The following is a 13344-nucleotide window of genomic DNA, read 5'->3' as shown; positions in this document are numbered from 1 at the left end:
CATCAATTATACGATCTTGCAGTACTTTAAGTCTCATCCCTCGTTTGATGTAAATATCTTTTAGCTATGGCGTGTGGATGGAGAAAGTCTCGAACATGTACCATGGGATCAACATGGCGTTTTTGTGAATGGTAACTGTTATGTCATCAGACACAGGATAACGGAAGCAGACGACAATGTACACACCCTGCTCTATTATTGGCTGGTACGTATGAGACCAAATCATAGGATTTTTTTTTTTAATTCATAAAACCGATTCGTAGTTCAAAGAGTGGAAGAAAAACATTAAAACATTTGGGACCCTCTTCTTTGCCATTTGCTCCCTCTTCCCCCAAACACCATCATCAAGAAGAAATATCTCACAAATGTTAATTTTCTTTTCTTATTTCATTTAATTCTTTGTATTAAGTATCAAATTATACATGTCATTTTTTGCTTTCAGGGATCCAAAAGTTCGGAAAGTGTCCAACAAAAAACGACGGACCTGGTTTTAGAAATGAACAGAACTACCGGGTATAAATGTGTCCTTGTAAGTGTCTTGTATGATGATATGCAACATTAATTTATCAGAAAGTTTTTTTTCGTTTTACAATTAATGAAACTTGTAACATAGAACCACATCCAGTAGTGCTGAGTGAACATCAATTGAGTAGGAAGGTTTTTTTGTTTTACAATTAATGAAACTTGTAACATAGAACCACATCCAGCAGTGCTGAGTGAACATCAATTGAGTAGGAAGGTTTTTTGTTTTACAATTAATGAAACTCGTAACATAGAACCACATCCAGCAGTGCTGAGTGAACATCAATTGAGTAGGAAGTTGTTTTGTTTTACAATTAATGAAACTCGTAACATAGAACCACATTCAGCAGTGCTGAGTGAACATCAATTGAGTAGGAAGTTTTTTTGTTTTACAATTAATGAAACTCGTAACATAGAACCACGCCAAGCAGTGCTGAGTGAACATCAATTGAGTAGGAAGTTTTTTTTTGTTTTACAATTAATGAAACTCGTAACATAGAACCACATCCAGTAGTGCTGAGTGAACATCAATTGAGTAGGAAGTTTTTTTTTGTTTTACAATTAATGAAACTCGTAACATAGAACCACATCCAGCAGTGCTGAGTGAACATCAATTGAGTAGGAAGTTTTTTTTGTTTTACAATTAATGAAACTCGTAACATAGAACCACATCCCAGCAGTGCTGAGTGAACATCAATTGAGTAGGAAGTTTTTTTTTGTTTTACAATTAATGAAACTCGTAACATAGAACCACATCCAGTAGTGCTGAGTGAACATCAATTGAGTAGGAAGTTTTTTTGTTTTACAATTAATGAAACTCGTAACATAGAACCACATCCAGCAGTGCTGAGTGAACATCAATTGAGTAGGAAGGTTTTTTTGTTTTACAATTAATGAAACTCGTAACATAGAACCACATCCAGCAGTGCTGAGTGAACATTAATTGCAGAGGTACTTCACATCGTGTTTTTCCCGAATTCTGCCAACAAATATTGTTTGTTTAAGTTGCTAATTGTAAGCAATTACGAATTCTTTATGTTAGAAGTAGACGCCTTTACGACTTCATATATATCAATAATATAAATAATAATGAAGGAATTGCTGCTTAATTACTTTATCTAATTTTTCGTATGTTTGCAGATCAGGGTGCTAGATGAAAAAGAGCCATCACACTTTATGACAACTATCCAGAACAGTATCATTGTGGTAAGTATTCCAGAAATATTATTTAACATCCATGACAACCATTCTGGTTAACTAAGTTCAATACGATACATTTATCGTCCTTTTGGATGAATTTGCCTAAAGCAACGTCGATTATCATGTACTGTACTTTTGATAAGATAAAATAATGATACATGCTTTACATGGTGCGTGATTTCTTGATGTTTACATGGAATTAAATATTTCCTTACAGTACGACCAGGATGTTCAGGAAAACCCTACCGACCGACAGATGTTCTGTATAAGAGAGTTAGAGAATGGCAGTATGCGGGTACAACAGGTGAGGAGAAGGTTCACATCATTGTATTGTAGAATTTCATATGCCAACATTGTCTGCATTATCAATAATTTAATTTGCATTGAAATGTAGCGGTCGGTTCCCGTTTAGTTTTTTTGTTTTATTCATGTTTATATCATTATTTCTGATATGACGTTGTAGGTGCCTGCTACATCCGAATGGCTGAACACGTCAGCTTCTTTCGTTGTCACGACGGACACCGGCTGCTATCTATGGTATGGAAAGGTAAGAATTATTTAATTGAACATTTGTGACTTGTTTTTATATGAAGTTTTTGTTTTTGATGTAGCTTAAAAAATGCATTCCTTTTATTCTATTGTTTACAGAAATCAGGCGGTCCTGAAAGAGAGTATGCCAAAAACTTATTGGGATTTCTTAATCCTTCCAGGTAAGATTATTTTAAAATGTGTCAATTAACAAAAGCAACAATACATTGATCATATGTTGAATAACACTTAATTCCTACTATGTAATCTTTAATGTGGGTATGCATTCTTTTCATTTAACGCTTTATTGTAATTTTCAGAATGTACACCTTTGATATCGTAACAGAAGGCAAAGAGGGTAACACTTTTTGGGACATGATGGGAGCACAAGAAGTTTATCCAAAGGATTTTACCCAAGAGGTAAGTAATCTGTATCAGGTTAACATAGTCTGTTTAAATGATCTCCTTGTTCTTTTAAATGAAAAAAAATATATATTATCTAAAAAGAGGGTTTATATTGATGATTGTAGTGAAAGATTATGTGTATTGCATATTTTTATTGTTTTCTGTTATTTATAGAAACTAGAACGCCGCCCTCCCCGGATGGTAATCTGTCACGTGGGACCAGACTCCCAATACCGATTTAATGATATCGACAATTTCACGCAACAGGTAAAATATGTTTTGCCCTTTCATTTAGTTGCTTTAATTGATTATTAGGAAACGATTTATCCTTCTTAAGAATAATACATGATTAACACAAGAAAAGCATCTACGAAATTGAATTTTATATTTGAAATTCACCAATTTGTTTTTCGTGACAATCATAAAGTGGGAGTTATCTCCCTTGTACTCACGCGCCCTAATATAAGTCTGCTTGTAAAAAGCTTATGCAATTTAGTCTCACAAAACCCAGAATCACCGATACATTTTTACGGTATGACAAGTGTATTTGACTTTATTTTTTGTAGGATTTGACGGACGCAAATATATTCATTCTAGATACTTTTGATTTGGTGAGTAAGCTTTCACAAGATGTTGAACAAATTGTGTGGTCATTTATATATTTTTTTCTTTTCTGTCGATTTTCTTCCTTAAACATTTTCTATTTTTTTACATTTTATAAAGTTACAAAATTTAGCCAACCAATGCAGGTTCTTACAAACTATGTGCAATCAAACATCGATACCAGTGGAGTAGTGCTTTATATATTTAAAGGTTGAATATCAATTGAACATCACGAGTAAGGCTAAAGTTACGTTTCACAAAATAAATGAGCACAGTACATGTTTTGAAATATTTTGGTTTTGCCATATTACAGGTGTACTTATGGATAGGTTCCTCGGTGGACGACACTGTAAGCTCTCGGGCATACGATATAATCAAGGTAGGTTGGAATCGTTAACCGTTTAATTTCACTTGTACAAAGAAAATGGCAAAGGTGTTTTGATAATTCCAAATGGATTTCAAGCACCAACATGAAATATAAAAATATCAAAGACATACACACCAGATATTGTGTACTAATCTATTTTTCCGTTGCACATGCATCTAGGCCTATATGCTTAAAGATCCAGCAGGAAGAAGGTTTGACGCGGTGCACGTTTGGATGACATCTCAGAACAATGAATCTGAAACATTCACAAAGTACTTCAGGCGATGGTCTTGCAATGGATACTGTGTACGTATTCTTCCTTCGTATCCCATACCAATACCCTCTAATTTTTTCATTCTATCGCTCTGATTTTTGTTTACCGAGACATTCTACAGTTATCCATTCTGACCAGTGTTTGCTTTTACGACTAGTGTGCTAGATGTCAGCCATCGCCCTTTCCTGGTGTACATTCAGACGGTTTTGTTTCTTCGTAAACGCGGCTCGCGTCAACATCTTGGCTATATGTGATAAGACATATCTGAAAGTGTAAAAGTGTAACATAAAATGAACAAAATGGATACATTTACCGAGTGAAATATTATGCTTAGACTCCATATACTACAATGTTTTTTGCCCATTTTAACTCTTTAGATTAGTAAATATAAATTGTGTAACGTTATTTTGTTGTTACGTGTATTTCAGGGCAAAGATAAATATGACATGGTTAGAAAACGAATACGTCAGGAGAATGCACAGATAGACACAGAACAACAGGTAAGGGGCGACAACTCATGTTAACTGCCAATAATTATGAATATGTTCATTGTAATTTTGCAGATTTTTTTCTAAGGTTTTCTGTCTGCAACATACAATTTTTACGATATAGACAAACATGACGTTTATACAGTCATAAAGAACATTTGTTTCTCTTTCAGTTGGTTGATAAGACCTACATGAATTATCCTAAACACGACTACCGCCTTCTCCTGCGTGAGGAACAACCAGAGGATGTAGATGAGCAGCACAGAGAGGTGAATACTTTGTCACACAAATGCACGATACATGTTTAATGTTGTTGAATATAAAACGATGTTGATTTCGCTGTTTTCACATCTTATAGAAATTCTTACATATTTGTTTTTTTACTTTTATGCGGCTGATATTGAAGTATTTTGTTTGTATCTTTCTTATTAGATGCCGATTTGTTTACCTACTAATAATATATACGAAAAATATACGAGTATTAAGTCATGTCTTCATCGCATAAGCATCACTCTACTAGTAAATGCTGTTGATAATTCAATTATTTTTGACATTTTATTGTGACATGACTAAGGATCGACCTTGCCTTGATATGTTTTGGCGGCAATGATGATATAGAGAACGCTTTGTTTCCAAGAACTCCGTTTCAAACATCTTTTTTAAGTCTCGCTACAAATATAAATGTTATTTACGTCTGTCGTTGTCACGATGATGCAGTTTTGATCGTGTCATTAGTATTCATTTACATGTAGGTATTTCTTTTCATTGTTTAATATCGATACTAATATTGACTTTATCGTACTTGATTGATCAATTTACAATTGTTTGATTATTTTTTCAGTTCCATCTAACAGACAAACAGTTCTGTGACGTCATGCGCCACAGCCGCGCTGAATTTTACCGTCTACCTATGTGGAAACAACAACAGATATTACGGTCGACACGGCTGGCTTACATTCCTCCTACCCCAACACCCTTGTCTATCAGTACCCCGACCCCTCGGGAACCGTGATTACAGTCGACACGCATGGCTTATTCATCAGTGCCCCGGACACTCTCGGGAAGCGTCCACACCTACCACCCGACCTAATCATATAAATATAATGTTCATGTAGCGCTTGTAGGATTTATAAGTGAGAAGGATTCGTGTCTGTCTCTTTACATTACTAAACACCACGCGAGACGCCTATGAACCGGGAATACAAACCGTTTTTCTCAACAAATACTTGTCTTATCGAGTCAAACGAAACACCAATGTAAAGTTTATTAAATTTCACAACGTTTATAACTTGTTTTAAGGACGAAAGATTTAGAGGCTATGTCTTAAACTTTCGTTGAAAAAATACGACAGCTCATGAAATGACGGCTCGCTTCAGAAAGTAAGACGGTAACCCTCGCACCCGCAAGCTACATCAAAGGCTGCGCCGGCGGATATCAAAGGAAAATCAGTCGTCGCCCAACGTCACGGTCAGTGCACAAACACAAAAGCTCCTGCCTTGTACTCCCCCAAAACCCAGTGTGACTTATCCTTCTCATATACGTCCTAATGTTCATGTAGCGCTTGTAACATTGGCCTATAAGATAAAACATGTAGGAAGGGTTGAAAAAATACCAGGACGGAACATATTTTTGTTAGTGCAAGTGATACATAAATTGCAAAACTATGTCATTCAGGAGCCATTTTATGTATATACATTCTTCTGTAGTGAGAAAAGTGCTTGAGGGACACATTTTATGCTATATATGCTATGAGGTATTTTGATTAGACATAAACTTTGGTCAGATATATTGCACGCTTTATAATCGTTTTCTTCGTCTTAAATCAGAAACATATATACATAGAGATTGGAAACTCATTCTTTGTCTATGTTGACAGGCAGCGGGACCTCCAGTTTATAGGCATTTTCCCTTGGCTTACTACTTTTAAGTGTATTCTTTTAAACATGATATTTTTGCATCAACACAAATTTTAAACGTTATATCATGGTTTGATGTGATCAGTTTCCCAATTGATGTTATTTAATATGATTTTTAAAAGTATGAAAATGAGCAATTTTACCTGGTTTTTCGAAAATCAGGCATTCAAAACGGGAAGTGCATTTTGTTTAATTAATATATAAGTTAAAATATTATTTTTTCTGTCCAAAATCGTACTCAAACCATCTGAAAATTACTTAACTTTTATAAAATATCAAAGTTATTCTGTTGTATTTAACTATTTACGAGTTTATCAAAAAGCCCCTAGGGGCTTACAGAGGTACATCTGCCTATCGTGAAAATGGCGAAGTTGCTAATCTCTGTGTATATATGTTTCTGCTTAAACGTATGCTTGGTATTTTACAGCATTAAAAACAGCTTTTCTGTGTAACTAATTTGATTATATGGACTGGATATATTTGGATACGGAATATACTACAATAGTGCATATTTCAATAACATTTTTCTCCGAAAGGTTACCTGCTACAAAAAACTTTTTCATTACATATCGTATACAAACAATGTAGATTTACTGCAAAATATTAAACATTATGTACGAAATGCACTATTAACGCTGGTAAGCTATGTGATTATCAAGGGAATTAAAATGATATATGTCCATATGGGTCATTAACTAAATGTACTGATACCTGCATGTTGTAGTACGAAAGTTACGCAAACGTAAGTAATATAATGAATGGAATGCGAGTAGTTTTATTATTTGGTTTGCATGGAAACTGAATTGAGATTGCATCAAGTCATATTAACATTTTCTTTGTTGTATGATAAAGGTGGCAAGCTATATTCTTAGAACCAATATGTAATTCGTATATGTACTCTTTCACAAATTATGAAATAATAATGAATTCCGTCCAGTCTACAACATTATGAAAATGTATATGGTTATATTTTCAATGTGGGGAATATTAATATGGTCCGAATGCATTGTGATACTTTATTTATTTATCATTTTATATTTATGACTACCACGCAACAACACTGTTATCGTTACTGTTACAATAATGACGAATTAAAATATTAAAATTTACAAAGTCAGCTTTGACGTGTTGATTTTTTCCCCTACTGGTTTCTAAAAGACTTCAAAGCAATTATGTTTGAATTAATTTAAACCACAAACAATCCACAGATATTTATTTTGATTCGAGTCGTAAGTGCTCGAAAAAAATATTTGAAATGTGTCGAACAGGTGGATTATTATGTAAGTATATTCACTATTATCACAGACTGTATTTGGAACCTTGAGAAATTGTCAAAACAACAAGAAATGTTGATGTTGTAACAAATTGTATTTACAATATACCGGATACATGAGAATAAATCAGAAATATCCAAAAGTTAAAAGACTTTAACGAAAAGTAAATAGTAATTATTTATGGACGACAAAGCATAAACATAAAAACCACCTTTAGATTAATAGAGTCTTTTACCCTCTTTGGGATGAGACAGGAGAATCTCAACCAGGGGCGTAAGATTCTTAAGTTGTTAAAGAGAACAACATAACTTAATATTTTTACATAGACCACAGTGTTAAAGTTTTGTAATGTATTTTTAAAACAAATGAATATTAGCTAGCTATTGTGTTCGATAATTAAAATCTAGGTTCTCATATAGACGAGGCTGTCCAGACTGTTTGGCAGCTTAAAAATCTTATCCCGAGGGTTGAAATCTCTGGTCTCACCCCTAAGAGGATGAATGATTCTTTTTCTCTTACCCCGTGCACTACTCTGTGTCCCCAATAAACGTATCACTTATGTACGCGGGAATAACGTTTTAATAATATTGCTACGAGTGGTCATTTAATTGTTGAGCAAGATCTCGCGTAGCTTGTCTTTACCCTAGAGTGAGATAGAAAAATCTCACAGCGATACACCTTGATATCCTTGTCTAAGGTAAGAGAAAGCAATGCCTACAATTTTTACTCGAATAGACAATGACAGCATGCAGATATAGTAATATATTTGTAAGAGGCTGATTAAGCAGTGCAAGTACACTATAGACACACACACACACACACACACACACACACACACACACATACACACACACCCTCACCCTCACATACACACACACACATATATATATAATAAAAACAATAACGACTGAAGAGCTCCCTTGAATGGGGCGAAAGTGCTCACTAGTCAGTTGTTATTGTTTTTATTTCTTATAGATTTCGTCCGTAAGGATTTTTCTTTAAATTTATCATATATATATATATATATATATATTCAAGCGTCCTAAACGTCATTTATTATTCAAATCGTACAAATCTAGGTTAAAATCAGGTCCAGTTGGAATTTAATACCCGCCAATGGGCACGTCAGGATACGAGTTTCGATTGTCACGCTAGTTCTAGAATCCCTGTGTAGTTTAAGTCTCTGTTTGAAGCCAATACATCACAAAACCATGATGAAAATGATTAATTGGTCTTTATTAAATATAATAAAATAGATAAGAGTTGTTACTAAATACAAAAAAGAGATACAGAAAAAAGCCAATTATACATCTGCCTTATTAATGAACGATAATGATGGAGATCTCTCGCTAAGATAGCTAAATGATGAAGGTATCCCATATGAATAATATGTAATGTCCATTATAATATCAATCAGTAATCGATTTACAGTCGTGACGTTCGTTGATTCGCATGAAAGCGTTCGAAAAGTCAATGCAATATATACATTCCTTCAGAGATCGTGAATATCAGTACATGAATACCTTCATCACGCTCCATTTCACATTGTAATTAATTAAGTTTGCAGGCACTTGCGTTATACCAATACTATCACTGATCAACAGATCTATACCAGATTTAAAATACCGACAGTTGACGATACACCACAATGACAACCACCAGATGTATACCATATCATCACAACACTGATAGTGGTATCAACACGACACGGCTATGGAGGTACCCGGTGTAGCAGGTGTGGTGTTGGTCGGGTTGGTGTATATTCATGGTAAGTTACATGTACATGCGTAACAATAACCACATGTCCACAATTAGACACAAAAAATAATAACCATATCTTGTAGATACACAGGAAGACAGACCAAACGATTCAGAAGAGTAAGTCTAGTCTAAATGACACTTCTAATATTTAATAAAAATTCGACACCAGTGGTCAACGTTTAATCCCGATTATTACAAGGATGCAATCGATACTTTGTTCTAACACCGGTAGTACATATATTGAATTTGGATGGGTTTAACTTGTGCATTTTCCCGTAAGACTATGTAAGTAAGACTACCTACTTGACTATAAAGGTTCCCTTTGATCTTTCTTGTTACGTGACATGGTGTATTCATATGGCATTTGCTTCATTAATAAAATCGAGTCATGATAAAAAAAATTGGTCAGAATGGCTGCTACAGTGACCAAAGCAACCACTTAGTTCTGTTTGAGGTGGGTATATTCAATATGTAATATTTTATTAAGTGAAAACATGTCGTGCTACTGTTCATATGGAATAATTTATATCGATATATTTGTATTTAACAGTATCCAAAGCGACCACCTGCTATAAATACGACGACGTGACATCACTTACCTACGCGTTTCAGTTTTTTGGATGGAGATGTTTGTTGTGGTACGGTGGCCACCAGGAACTGCTGTGAGCATGATGGGTACAATTATCTCAAATATTCATATCCAAATATCATGCATTTACATATTCAAAATTTATCTACCCTTCCTAGTAGGTATTGATTGCGAATTCCAGTTTTGTTTGAGAAGCGTCTCTGGAAAATGGCGACACACAAAATCATCACGTCACTATCGATACCTACCCAGAAATAACACATAATTCTGCATTTAACTAATTACCTCTAGATATAATTGTCCTAATCCTAAACAATTTTAGAAATTAAAAGCACACAAATATGCTGTTTAAGGGCGTTTATTGATGCGAGATCATTCTTCGTATCACCAGTAAAAACAGTAAAAAGCTTTTTAGCGAATACATAACATGTTTGTGAAGTAGTATGGTATAACCAGCTCTTATTAACTAAAATTTGCAAGTGTATTTAATGTTATCTGTACGAACTAGTTTATTAATCAGAGACTCAATAAAATATTATACAGTTCTGTATTTAAATCACAAAAGGCATATATGCGTTTAATCAAGCGTAATGCTCTCTTTAATTTATATGTTAGGAATTTAAACGCCATAATTACAACCATATTACTGTGTTTGTAAGGTAAGTGCTACTGTGATTTTGTCGTATATACAGAGTTATGAAATCTCTCATGTAATTATAAAGATTTATGTTGTCTGTAAAGGAACTTCTTGTGTTTGTGGATTTTTTTGGGGGGTTTTTGTGTGTGTGTGTGTGTGTGTGTGTGTGTGTGTGTGTGTGTGTGTGTGTGTGTGTGTGTGTGTGTTTTTTTTTAAATTTCAATGTCGTAAACTAGTGGCAACTGCTGATTAGCATAAAATGCTTTTATTTCCATTTGCACAAATTGACATAACTTATGTCTGTGCGCTGTAATTGCTTAGACTTTAGCCATACTATAAAAGGGGCGTTAACGATTAGTGTAATCATTAATTTTCCGTATCTGCAAATTGCATTGTTATCTGTCCTTGCGGGTAGGTATTGATTGTGACGTCATGTGTTTGTGAGCATAATGTCATACTTTTCGGAGAGAACGACGTGAATTGTGCTCACAAAATAATGACGTAACAATCTATACCTACCCGCAAAGGGAGCTAACTCTCTAATATGCAAATACAGAATATCATTAACAAGTGTTAACTATGATTACTATATATGTAGTGATTATCGTTACATCATATTATAAATAAACGTTACTCATGAATGTTATCGTTTTATTCCAGCGCCATTATTGGAATCGTTGTAGGCAGTGTAGTAGGAGTAATCATCCTTATCATAATAATCGTGACGATTGTGTGCCTGGTTAAACATTGCAATAAACGCTCACAGAAAGGTGCTGTTATAAAACCATATCCGGGGACTTCCGGTGGAGACGGCGCAGTCAGCACTCAACCACAACCCCATAAAGCTGGTAAGTTCAATAAGGTAATGCTGTAAAATATCTAATAGTTTATTTTCTATTCCTATCTAAATAATAGTTGCCAGATTTTGTTTTATCTTTTAGTGGGTTTTTTTCTTCATAAACATATTGAAACTCAAAAATTTTGATGAAATACACTGTAAAAAGCACGGACAAATTAATATGATGATTGCAAACTTAACGAATAATTGGCCTTTATCAAATACACTGATTTTTTTTCTAGCTTCCTCCATAACGTTCATTTCCAAATGATTTGTGAAAAGTTTTCTTCACATATTCTGATATTTTTAAGCAGTGATATGTCTTCTATTTTGCACTTTTCCGATTTAATGGTAACCAACAGTGTGTACATCGTAAAACTTACAATGTTTGGGTACATCCCACATACCATGTTTTCTATCTTGGGTTCATTTCTTGATTTAACATTCCCCATTGTATTCTATGTGTTTAGGTCCTGGGACTCGACTACCGCCGCTCATCCATAACTACACTATACCTCCAACACACACACTGGGGGTACCGTCAACCCTTAATAACCAGAAACATACCGTACCCCCTATCACCTCAGGGCCAGACGATGTGCCCCCTCCCTTCATCTATATACCTCCGTATCATGCTCGGCGACACTGATGGATTAGAAAACAATCATACAATCATAGACTATTGCGTTACGAGAATAATCACGTTCGTACCTTTTATTTCTGTATTTTGTATGTATATGTTTTATGTATAATGCTCCAAAAAGAATTTAGGCTTGTTTGATGTTAGCATTTAAGTGTTGGCATAAATAGAAATTTGAGCGAATGAGGTTTATAGAATGAATACATATTTTTAAATGTTTCCAAACTAGACGTCACGTCAGTATGTCATGTCTCCATAGATTTTACTTGTTATTGTTATTAAAATGATATATTATGTGTGTATTGATGTATTGATGAATTTCAGGAAACTTCATATTTATAACTGATACTTTAAGCATCTATTTATTATTACCCGAGGCAACGCATTCCGTCCTATGTACATATGTATTTTGAAAATTCATTTAAAGGTTGCCTTATCATTGTGGGCCATATTTATTTTGCAGTGTCCCAAGCGTACTGTGATAATGTGATCATCAGATACTGTTATTACATATTAATTCTATCTCGGTTTTTATACATTACCACACAATTCTGTTAACGGTATTGCAACATTAATACTGAATTAAGAAATAAAATCCATAACTCATCGTTTTGTTTCATTTGATTTTCTTCAATGTGTTAAAGATAAACATTCAATTGTTTAGTCTTTACTCTTGTGCCGTCTGAAAACAGCAAATCTGTCGGACAATTCAATAAGGTAACAGAACTTTTAAAAAAGACGGTATACTTTTTCCTTTAGTTTTTCTTTCGCTGTTGCCCACAACAAATTTGACCTGTACCAATGCATTGCTTTTCACATTAAAAAAAACACAACTTAGATATGATCAAACTCAACATCAATATTGAATAACACATTATTTTGGACCCTAAATAAATTAAACAAGGGAATTAATTAAATATCCTCTGCAGAAATGCATGAAAATATATTAGTTAAGACAAAGCGTTTCAAAGGAGTAAGATTTGCGCGTTAAAGACATAAAAACAGAAACGAAGAATGTGAAACGACTTATATGGATATTCCTGAAGTAAAACGCAATATTTCCCGTCGAGATCTTGATCTCGATCTTAAAATTTTTTCCGTTTTTATAGTTTCTCAATCTGCATTTTTCAATCTTTACAATTCATTTCAACACCTGACATTATAATGATTATCAAAGGGACATATTTTGGTAACCCTTTAATCTACATATACTGAGAATAAAGAGATACACACAAAAAGGCAAAATATACCGTACCCAGCCCTCGATACTTTAAAGATTGAATTTCCTTGCTAAGAATGATA

At 34.1% G+C, this 13344-nt stretch overlaps 2 protein-coding genes across 9 annotated transcripts in view; both read left to right on the top strand.

Annotated features, from left to right (window-relative positions):
* Nucleotides 1-5509, top strand: part of LOC138333420 (advillin-like) — a 36233-nt gene extending 30724 nt beyond the window's left edge. For all 8 annotated transcript variants that reach the window (XM_069281780.1, XM_069281781.1, XM_069281779.1 and 5 more), the window contains exons 15-28: nucleotides 65-205; nucleotides 443-529; nucleotides 1663-1728; nucleotides 1940-2026; nucleotides 2186-2269; nucleotides 2371-2432; nucleotides 2571-2670; nucleotides 2830-2922; nucleotides 3222-3266; nucleotides 3572-3637; nucleotides 3806-3931; nucleotides 4328-4399; nucleotides 4561-4656; nucleotides 5229-5509. In XM_069281780.1, the coding sequence (XP_069137881.1) occupies nucleotides 65-205; nucleotides 443-529; nucleotides 1663-1728; nucleotides 1940-2026; nucleotides 2186-2269; nucleotides 2371-2432; nucleotides 2571-2670; nucleotides 2830-2922; nucleotides 3222-3266; nucleotides 3572-3637; nucleotides 3806-3931; nucleotides 4328-4399; nucleotides 4561-4656; nucleotides 5229-5399 (1296 nt within the window). In that variant the 3' untranslated portion in view covers nucleotides 5400-5509. The remainder of the gene's footprint in view (nucleotides 1-64; nucleotides 206-442; nucleotides 530-1662; nucleotides 1729-1939; nucleotides 2027-2185; nucleotides 2270-2370; nucleotides 2433-2570; nucleotides 2671-2829; nucleotides 2923-3221; nucleotides 3267-3571; nucleotides 3638-3805; nucleotides 3932-4327; nucleotides 4400-4560; nucleotides 4657-5228) is intronic.
* Nucleotides 5510-9061: 3552 nt separating this feature from the next.
* Nucleotides 9062-13337, top strand: LOC138333418 (uncharacterized). The gene is made up of 4 exons (XM_069281777.1): nucleotides 9062-9345; nucleotides 9889-10000; nucleotides 11225-11412; nucleotides 11873-13337. Exons 1-4 carry the CDS (start codon nucleotides 9291-9293, stop codon nucleotides 12049-12051), a joined length of 534 nt encoding a protein of 177 aa, XP_069137878.1. The 5' UTR covers nucleotides 9062-9290; the 3' UTR covers nucleotides 12052-13337.
* Nucleotides 13338-13344: the final 7 nt, after the last annotated feature.

The sequence above is a fragment of the Argopecten irradians genome, chromosome 10 (assembly GCF_041381155.1).
Source record: "Argopecten irradians isolate NY chromosome 10, Ai_NY, whole genome shotgun sequence".
Taxonomy (NCBI): Eukaryota; Metazoa; Mollusca; class Bivalvia; order Pectinida; family Pectinidae; genus Argopecten; species Argopecten irradians.
This window is presented reverse-complemented; position numbering and strand designations above follow the sequence as displayed.